Here is a 10300-nt window from a genome sequence, read left to right on the forward strand (position 1 = left end):
TGCTGACAATCGAACTCTGAGTTATCTGCGCCCCCAATTCCTTTATCTTTGGGGCTGGGAAGGTGGCTCAGTGGTAGAGTGCTTGTCTTGTATGCATGAGGCCCTGGGTTTGATTCCTCAGCACCACATAAGCAAAAAGAAAAAAGCCAGAAGTGGTGCTGTGGCTCAAGTGGTAGAGTGCTAGCCTTGAGCTGAAGAGCTGAGGGACAGCACCCAGGCCCAGAGTTCAGGCCCCATGACCGGACCCCCCCCCCAAAAAAAATAAAATAAGGTGACTAGTAGAAGCCTCTCTGAGAAGATAGTGTCTGAATTGAAGGAGGTCGGCGCATGCGCAGTCCCTACTGAATTCAGGGGACAGGAATTCAGGAGACGGTGAGGGCACTTTGGCCTGGAGCACTGGGAGTGAGACTGCGCAGCCCCACCATTCTGCATGAGCCCTGAGTGGAGAAGGATGTCCTCTGATTCTGGCTTAAATGGAATTCGGGGGGGAGGGGCATTACTTGACAGAACTGACTTGGTGGGGGGGAGTGTGGGTAGAAAATGATTGCTCAGTGAAGAACTGTCTAATAGTTTAGGCTAGAAAGTGGTGTCTACCATCAGGGTCTTGCCTCAGAATATGAGATGTGAGAGGAAGGGAAGGATGGGGGATGATTTCGAGCCATTGTCCTGATTAATGTAAAGGATAGAGCTGAGTAGGGCCTCTGGTGGCTCAGGCCTGTAATCCTAGCTACTTAGGAGGCTGAGATCTGAGGATTGTGGTTCAAAGCCAGCCCGGGCAGGAAAGTCCATGAGACTCTGATCTCCCATGAACCACTCAGAAAACCAGAAGTGGAGCTGTGGCTCAAGTGGTAGAGTGCTCGCCTTGAGCTGAAGAGCTGAGGGAGAGCGTCCAGGTCCAGAGTTCAAGCCCTACAACTGACCAAAAAAAAAAAAAAAAAGGGAAAAAAAGGATAGAGCTGACAGATCTTCTGGGCTACAGAAGGGTCAGTTCAAATTTACCCAAACTTACGTTCCTATTAAGCAAGCACAAATATTTGAGTTGGGATTTCAGGACAGAGAGAGAGAGAATGAGAATATGCAATAGGACCCTAAAACTCATGGCCTTGAGCTCTAATTGGCTGCTTTGCTGGAGGCTACTGCTTTACCACTTAAGCCACACCTTCATTTCCAGCTTTTTACAGTTTAGTTGGAGGTAACAGTCTCACAGCTCAAGCTGCCTTTGAACTGTGATCTTCAGATCTCAGCCTCCTAACTATGATTTTAGACAAAAGTTTTTTTTTTGGGGGGGGGCTCAGTGGTAGAGTGCTTGTCTTGCATGCATGAGGCCCTGGGTTCCAATCCTCAGCATCACATAAGGAGAAAAAAGCAGGAAGTGGTGCGCTATGGCTCAAGTGCTAGCCTTGAGCTGAAGAGCTAAGGTACAGTGCCCAGGCCCAGAATTTAGGCCCCATGACTGAAAAAAAAAAAAGTTTAGGCAGGCTGGGAATGTGACTCAATGGTAGAGTGCTTGCCTAGCATGTATGAAGCCCTGGGTTTGATTCTTCAATACCTGCCACATAAGCAGAAAAAGCCAGAAGTGTGGGCTGGGAAGGTGGCTCAGTGGTAGAGCACTTGCCTTGCATGCATGAGGCCCTGGTTTGATTCCTCAGCACCACATAAGCAGGAAAATAAAAAGCAACAACTGGACCCCCCCAAAAAAAGCAAAAGAAAAAGCCAGAAGTGGTGCTGTGGTTCAAGTGGTAGAGTGCTAGCCTTGAGCAAAAGGAGCTCAATAGTGCCCAGGCCCTGAGTTCAAGCCCCAGAACTGGCACACACAAAAAAAGGAGTATTTTGTTTTGTTTTGTTTTCAGTTTAGAAGCTTTCAATGCACAGATGACATATAATTCTGCACAACCAGAAAAGACTGCTTAGGGAGCAGGTATAGATTAAAAAAAAAAAAAAAGAGGTGGGGGGGGCTGGGAAGGTGACTTGGTGGTAGAGCGCTTGCCTTGCATGCATGAGGCCCTGGGTTCGATTCCTGAGCACCACATAAGCAGAAAAAGCCGGAAGTGGGCACAATGGCTCAAGTGGTAGAGCGCTAGCCTTGAGCTGAAGAGCTGAGGGACAGCGCCCAGGCCCAGAGTTCAGGCCCCACAACCAGCAAAAACAAAACAAAACAAAAAGAGGGTTTTTTTTTGGTGGGGGGGAAGAGGTAGTTCTGGGGTTTAAACTCAGGGCCTTTGTGCTGTCCTTGAGCTTTTTTTTCCCCCTCTCCATTTCAGGCTTTTTGGTGGTTAATTAGAGATAAGAGTATAATAGATTTTTCCCACTCCAGCTGGCTTCAAACTGCAATTCTCAGCTCTCAGTCATGTTGGTAGCTAGGATTATAGTCATGAGCCACCAGCACCCGGCTAAAAGAGGTGTTTTACCTCTTTCAGTATTACAGATTGAGCCCAGGGCCTCGTGCTAGCTGGACAAGCATGAATTATACCTCCTGAGTTAGACCTCCATCCCTAGATAAGAGGTCTGAAGCTGATGTGGAAGTTCACACCTCTAGTCTCAGCACTTGGGAGGCTAAGGCAGGAGATTGACTGCTTGAGGCTAGCCTGAGCTACAAACAGCGTTCCAGCCAGCATGACTACATAGGTAGATCTTTTTTTCCCCTGGAGCTTGAACTCTGGGTCTGGGCGCTGTCCCTCAGCTCTTCAGCTCAAGGCTAGCGCTCTACCACTTGAGCCATTGTGCCCTCTTCCGGCTTTTTCTGTATATGTGGTGCTGAGGAATCCAAGCTAGGGCCTCATGCATGCGAGATAAGCACTCTACCTCTGAGCCACCTTCCCAGCCCCATACGTAGAGATCGTAGAGATCTTGTCTCAAACAAAAGAGCAGCCTAGAACTTGTGGCTCCTGCCTCCGGTAATCCGAGCTACTCAGGAGGCTGAGATCTGAGGATCACGGTTCAAAGCCAGCCCGGGCAGGAAAGTCCGTGAAACTCTTATCTCCAATAAACCACCAGAAAACTGGAAGTGGCGCTATAGCTCAAGTGGTAGAGCGCTCGCCTTGAGCTGAAGAGCTGAGGGACAGTGCCCAGGCCCAGAGTTCAAGCCCCAGGACCAACAGAAAAAAAAAAAAAGAAGTAGAGCTATGGCTCAAAGTGGTAGAGTGTTAGCCTGGAGCACAAAACTAAGGGACAGCGCCCAGGCCATGAATTCAAGCCTCAAGACCAACAAAATAAATAAATAATGGAGGAACCTGTCTCTCAGAATAGAACCCCAGACAGGACAAGACCAATGAACATCAGATCCAGTCCACAGGTAACACAGACCTCATCCTGCCTGGCCTCCCACTTCCTAGGACTTAGGAGCTCTTATGGCAATCCCTGTATCCTCAGCCAGCTTCCAAGGGCTGGACCAGGTAAGGACAGACAAACAGACAGGGCTCGAAGGACAACTCAAAAGGCTTTTTATTTTTGGCCGGCTCAGCCCTGAGCACCAAACAAAACAAAAATCAAGACTTGAGGCTCTTCTTTGCCCCTCACATAAAACCTAGGCAGCTGCACCGAGTGCACCTTGCGAGTTGAAACTTGGCTGGTTTAAGTACAAGCTACTACGATTGAAGAGCTGGTCGCGATGCAGAGACGTAGCGCCCCTCACCCCCTGGGAGAAGGATCCCTGGGTGGCTTGGATTTTGGAGAGGAGTGAAATGGCAATGAAAATGTACAGAACAACTAACAAGGAGGGAACGGGGCGAGGAGGGAGGTCAGCTCACCCAGAGGTGCTCTGCGAAGCCATGCCACCCTTCTCCAAGGTCCCTTCTGTCCTCCTTCCCAGTTCCTGACAGATGGCCACGTGCCAGGGGCAGGGGAGAAATGAAGGTCCACAGGTGATCGTGAAGACGGCGGAAGACTTCAAGCCAGGCTGTCATCTCGCAAGTTCAAAGACGCAAGGGATGAGGGTCATCATCGTGTCCAAATTCCTGGGGGGGGAAGGGGTCCCATCTGGCTGAGGAATCAATGATCGCCGCCACTCCCCAAGCCATGGACGCTCAGGAGTAGTATGAAGTGTCACCAGCAGTGGGGTCCCCCAAAAGGCTGAAGATCCATGAAGCATGAGGCCAGAGGGAATCCCCGGGCGGGGGGGGGGTACATGATCCACAGGGTAATGGACAGACTGGCCTGGCTGCCTGCAGCCTCCAGCATTCCAGTACCCAGTCAAGATGGGGGCGGGGGGCTGGAGATCCAGGGTAAGGTGACAGATGGCAGAAGAGAGGGGTTTGGAACTTAGAACAAGGAAGATCGGGGTGTGGGGGGAATGAAGGGGTGGTGGTAGGCAACTCCCCGTCCCCCCCCCAACCCTCAGCGTTTGACTTTGCGGCCAGCTGAGTTGCGTCCACTTCGCCGATAGAGTGACTGCTCATTGCCGTTGAGGGGACAGTACTTGAGCGTGTGCGCCTGGCCCCCGGTGGCCCCGCACAGGGGACACACGTAGTGCCTCAGGATGGGGCACACCACGGTGCCCTCCCGGGTCTTCAGCTGGTGGGAAGTGTAGACATGGCGCGATTCTCCGTTGTGTTTGCAAAAGTTACACAGAGTGGGCAACTCTGCACCGGCCCCTGGCCCCTGATCTTGCTTGGGCCGCAGCTGGACTTGGGGTCTTGACTCCTCGGCCTCCTCCTCCTGGACCTCCAGCTTGGAGCTCCGATGATGTTGAACCAGTTCCAGGACAACCTGGCTGAGGTTGAGGTAATCTTTCCACATGTCGAAGGCCGGAAGATCCATGAAGAGGCTGGCGATGGGCCTGGTGGGAGGAAGAGACAGGGGCTGGAGCGCAGGAGCAGCAGGTGTTTCTGTGGAGCAGAGGGGAGCTGCATCCCTTTTATACTCCAAAGACCCTTCTAAGTAAAAGGTGGAGCTTAGGATTTAAAGTGCCCACTCCCAGACCAGAAACCCCATGTGATTCTAATCTCCCACAGAGAGGAGGTGGGAGGAGGGCCTTCCGGCCCTCTACTCTCTACGCCTCAGTTTCCCCTCTGCTCAACTTAGACCCAAGCCGGTAATTCTGCCCCTCATGTTTTCCTTACTCTCCCTTTCTCCACGACCGCAGGGACTGCTCTGTCTACACTCCTGAGCCAGTTACCTGCTGGATCGGATCGATTCCTCACCACAATGTAACACGGGGAAACAGATCTGTTCCCATTTTAGAGATGAGCAGCAGCTTCAGAAACAGAGACCTGCCCAGTGGCACACAGCTGGCAAGTGGTAGAAATGGATTCTGTAGGACCAAAGCAAGTCCTCCTTAAACTTTCCTAAGGTCGATGGCTCATGCCTGTAATCTTAGCTACTCAGGAGGCTGAGATCTGAGGATTGCGGTTCAAAGCCAGCCTGGACAGGAAAGTCTGTGAGATTCTTTATCTCCAGTAAACCACACAGAAAACCAGGAGTGGGGCAGTGGCTCAAGTAGTAGAGCACTCGCCTTGAGCTGAGAAGCTGAGGGACAGCGCCCAGGCCCAGAGTTCAAGACCCATGACGGAAAAAAAAAAAAAAAGAGGTTCTTAAAAAAGTGTGTGTGTGTGTGTGTGTGTGTGTGTGTGAGATGCAGCCCTTGTATTTTTGTTTGTTTTGTTTTGTTTTTGGTCCATTGTAGGGCTTGAACTCAAGGCCTAGGCTCTGTCCCTGAGCGCCTTCCAGTTTTCTGGTGGTTCATTGGCGATACAGCATTTCGTAGATTTTTCTGCCAAGGGCTGGCTTTGAACTGTGAGCCTCAGATCTTAGTCTCTTAAGTAGTGAGGATGACAGGCGTGAGCCACTAGCACTCAGCTCCTTAAGTTTTTTGTTTTTGTTTTTTTTGGGTCTGGTCGTGGGGCCTGAACTCTGGGCCTAGGCACTGTCCCTCAGCTCTTCAGCTCAAGGCTAGCACTCTACCACTTGAGCCACAGCACCACTTCCTGTTTTTTCTTTTTGCTTATGTGGTGCTGAGGAATCGAACCCAGGGCCTCAGGCATGCAAGGCAAGTGCTCTACCACTGAGCCACCTTCCCAGCCCAAGTTTGTTTGTTTGTTTGTTTGTTTTTTAAATCAACCACTGAGTTAAACAGCATCAATCCCAGACCAAAGAGCCCGACTGGTACAAGTACTGTGGTTCCCAGCACTTGATAAACATCATCTGTACCCAATGGTCACTTCTATCCACTTGAGAAATACAGGCAGCTCAGAGAGGTTAGGAATGTCCTCAGGGTCACACAGCCATGGCAGAGTTGGAATGGAACCCCCCCACAGCCCTCCAGGGAATTGTTACAAGGGGCAGAGGACCTTGGCAGTGAGTGGGCTACAAATCCACCCAGACTGGAGTTCAAACCTGACCTAACTACCTGCTTGGACAAGTAGCTGTGACCTGGGGACTTAACCTCTCCCAGCCTCAGTCTCCTCATCTGTTACTTGAAGATGACATCAATATGTACCCCAGCCTCAGGGACTGTGCTTGTGGTGACAAAGCCCCCCAACGTAGAGCCTAGTCCCTGGGACATTCTCATGAACCATGATCATTAAGACCATGTAGGCTAAGTAGTCACCTAGCATGTGCAAAGGTCCTGTGTTCCAGAAGGAACACTGGGGGTAAGGGGGTGGGAAATAAGCCATTAGAAAAGTCCCATCATGCAGACAAATGAAAGGGAAGGTTAGAGAGGTAGGGAGAAGGGCTGACAAATCCATATGGTTGGCCTGGAGGCTTCAGGGAAGTTTCCAGATGGTGTCTCAGATACCCTCCCACTGACCCTGGGACTCCACTGGCTCAAAAGAAAGCAGACAAGCTTAGAAGGCACTGGGAAGGTAAAGGCCAGTGGGAAAGGTAGGGGTTATCCACTTCCAGGGTGCCTCAGTTTCCCACAGCCTTCCATCAGTGGACCTTCTCAAGAAGATAAGAGACTGCAGGAATAGAGGCCCACAGAGTGGAGGTCTACAAGAAGCAGAGGCTGCTTTCTGTTATAGTAGACCATGATGGAAGGGAGGACCTCTCTGGGCCAAGAGCTCAATAGGAAGCCAAGGTGGCCTTCAGTTGGAGGAGGAAGGGACGCATGCAGTGTACAGCAGAGCCTGGCCCCAGTGGCTCAGTGCTGGTCACTGTCTGAGACGCAAGGATAGACAAGGCCTTCAAGGTTCATGGCAATCCCCCCTCCCCCCTAAACAATTGCACCTGTGATTGGCAGACGCCCAGATTCTGTGGCCAGTCTGTCTTCTTTCTTTTTCCATTATTTGCCTCTCCACACACCCCCACCTCACCCTTAATTAATTGTTTTGTTCTAGGAGTCTTGTTATTTGGCTGGGGCTGGCCTTCCTCCCGCTCCAGTCTTCGGGGAGAAAGACACACCTCTTCAGGTAAGCCCTCTTCCTCCCTGCAGCCACCGGGGAAAGCGCTGGAGAGCCGGAGGTGAAATGGACAAGAAACTGACCAGCCCTACTGTTTACTCCTGGGGGCCGCCCCCGCCCCTGCCCAGGCCACGCCCACCCGCCGGCCTGGGGGCCTGGGGGCGCTGGGTGTTTACTTATGGGATGTTTTTTCTGTTTCAGCCCAGAAAACAGCACTTGGGGGTGTTCAGAGACGCTTGATGGGGGAAAAATAAAGATCAGGGGAAAAGAGACCCCCTTAGGGCCAATGAAGACATCGTGTGTGTGTCTGTGTCTGTGTCTGTCTGTGTTTGTGTGTCTGTCTGTGCCTTGAGCTCAGGGGCAAGGCACTGTCCCTTTTTCACAAAAGGGTGGGGCTCTACCACTGGAACGATAGTTCCACTTGCAGCTTTTTGATGGTTCATTGGAGATCAGTCTCCTCGGGCTTATCTACCCAGGCTGGTCTTGAATTTCCATCCTCAGATCTCAGCCTTCTGAGTGGTTAGGATTACAGCTGTCAGCTACCAGAGCCCAGTTAGACCTAACTTTTTTTGGGGGGGGAGGGGTCCGGTCGTGGGGCCTGAACTCTAGACCTGGGCGCTGTCCCTCAGCTCTTTAGCTCAAAGCTAGCACTCTACCACTTGAGCTACAACGCCACTTCCAAGCTTTTCTCTTTTTGCATATGTGGTGCTGAGGAATTGAACCCAGGGCCTCAGGCATGCAAGGCAAGCACTCTACCACTGAGCCACCTTCCCAGCCCTAGACCTAACTTTTTACCCAAGACTGGCCTCAGATCTCAGTCCTCCTACCTAAGGCCTCCTGAGTATCAGGGAAGACTTTCATGAACGGTGTTTGAGGCAGGATCACACACAGTATCTGCAGTGTGGGCTAATATTTCTCCATTTACTATGGGGTCATCTCCTGTAAGCGCACTGTAAATCCAAAATCTTAAAGTCAAAAATTCATTGCAGCCAGGAGCTGGAGCGAGGCTGAAATCTGAGGATTGTAGTTCAAAGATAACCCCGACAGAAATGAGTTTCTTATCTCCAATTAAACACCCAAAAACTGGAAGTGAGGCTGTAGCTCAAGAGGTAGAGCACTAGCCTTTGAGCAAAGGAAGCTCAGGTATAACATCCAGGCCCTGAGTTCAGGCCCCAGGACCAGCAGGGAAAAAAAAAATACATTTAAGTCAGGCACAGTACCCGATTGACTGTAATCCTAGCTACTCGGGAGGCTGAGACCTGGAGGATCATTGTTTGAAGTTAGCCAGGGCAGAAAAATCCCCAAAACCCTGTTAGTACTTCATCAACAAAAAGCCAGACTGAGTAACCAAGGAGACTCAAGTGTGAGGCCCTGAGTTCAAAAACCCCAGTACCAACACACACACAAAACCGTAGTAGAACATCCTTGAGCCAGGCACCAGGGGCTCATACTTGTTTCTGTTTCTGAAATTGTTACTGTGTATCCTCAACTGGATCTTCTGAGTCTCACAAGGTTCTTGCCAGGTCAGGTCATAATTATAAAGGGCCCCAGACACCTGTGTACATGACCTACAAGAGGCTAAAATCTGAGGATTACAGTCAAAGCCAGCTGGGGTAGGAAAGTACATTGAGACTTTTTTTTTTTTGGTCGGTTGTAGGGCTTGAACTCTGGGCTTGAGCACTGTCCCTCAGCTCAAGGCGAACGCTCTACTACCTGAGCTACAGTGCCACTTCCGGTTTTCTGGTGGTTTATTAGAGATAAGATGTTCACAGACTTTCCTGCCTGGGCTGACTTTGAACCGTGATCCTCAGATCTTAGCCTCCTGAGGAGCTAGGATGACAGGCGTGAGCCACCGCCGCCCGGCTCTGCCTGGGCTGACTTTGAACCGAGATCCTCAGATCCTGAGTAGCTAGGATGACAGGCGTGCCAACCGGAGCCTGGCTGCATTGAGACTTTTATCTCCAATGAATCACCAGAAAACCAGAAGTGGAGCTATGGCTCCAAGTGACAGAGACTAGCCTAAAACAAAAGAGCTCAGGGATGAAACTTTACCACTTGAGCCACAGTGCTACTTCTGGTTTTCTGGTGGTTCATTCGGGGTAAGAGTCTCATGGACTTTCCTGTCCAGGCTGGCTTTGAACCATGAACCTCAGATCTCAGCCTCCTGAGGAGCTAGGATGACAGGCGTGAGCCACTGGCATCCGGCTTTTTTTTTTTTTTTAATGTATAACTACCAAACATATTTATTTCTACCATTTGGGATAAGGGGGTGTTTTCATCTCTTTAATTTTTTTTGTTGGAACACTGTGAATCTGCTTTCCAAAATCATTCACAAACACTGCTTCAATCTATTTCTGTTGCTATAACAACATACCAGAGACTGGGTCACTTATAAACAACAAAAGTTTATTTTTACAGTTCTTCAGACTGAGAAGTTCAAGGTCAAGGTGCTGGCCGGCGCGGCTGCTGAGGATCCACTGTCTGACTCCCAGTCGGGCCTTGGATGCTTTGTCCCCACAGAAGAGAAAGCAGAAGGGCAAGCTGGCCGAACCCCCTTCTTTTGATTTCATTTATGATTACCCTAATTCCACGGATATGGTGCCCTTATGGCTTAGTCACCCATCCGAGTTCCTACATGAATCTGGGAGTGGCACAGATACCCCAATGAGAGCAGACACCCAAGTTTTCTATTTTTTTTTTTTTGTTTCTGAGTACCTTGCTTTGTTTAAGGCTGCCTTAAACTCTTGATCCTCCTGTTTCAGCCTCATGAAGACTGGTATTACAGGTGTGCACCACTAATCCGAGCATTAGATACCCAAATTTTTGTCTATCTGTTTCACATTACTGGAATCTGAACCCAGGAGCGTATGCTTGCTAGACAGGTGCTTTACCACTTGAGCCTCGATTCTAGCCCCATTAGTTCATCTGTGGTGCTGGAGATTGAACCTAGGGCCTTATGTATG

At 50.3% G+C, this 10300-nt stretch overlaps 1 protein-coding gene across 1 annotated transcript; it reads right to left on the minus strand.

Moving 5' to 3' along the window:
- Positions 1 to 4332: 4332 nt before the first annotated feature.
- Positions 4333 to 4755, minus strand: LOC138811887 (nanos homolog 2-like). Its single transcript, XM_069999849.1, has one exon. The coding sequence runs from the start codon at positions 4753 to 4755 to the stop codon at positions 4333 to 4335; it is 423 nt and encodes a 140-aa protein (XP_069855950.1).
- Between the last annotated feature and the right edge of the window lie 5545 nt (positions 4756 to 10300).

The sequence above is a fragment of the Dipodomys merriami genome, unplaced genomic scaffold (assembly GCF_024711535.1).
Source record: "Dipodomys merriami isolate MVZ:Mamm:240054 unplaced genomic scaffold, mDipMer1.0.p SCAF_106, whole genome shotgun sequence".
NCBI lineage: Eukaryota > Metazoa > Chordata > Mammalia > Rodentia > Heteromyidae > Dipodomys > Dipodomys merriami.

Coding starts and splice junctions, on each gene's coding strand:
- LOC138811887 (XM_069999849.1), bottom strand. CDS start 4,755: ATGGATCTTCCGGCCTTCGACATGTGGAAAGATTACCTCAACCTCAGC.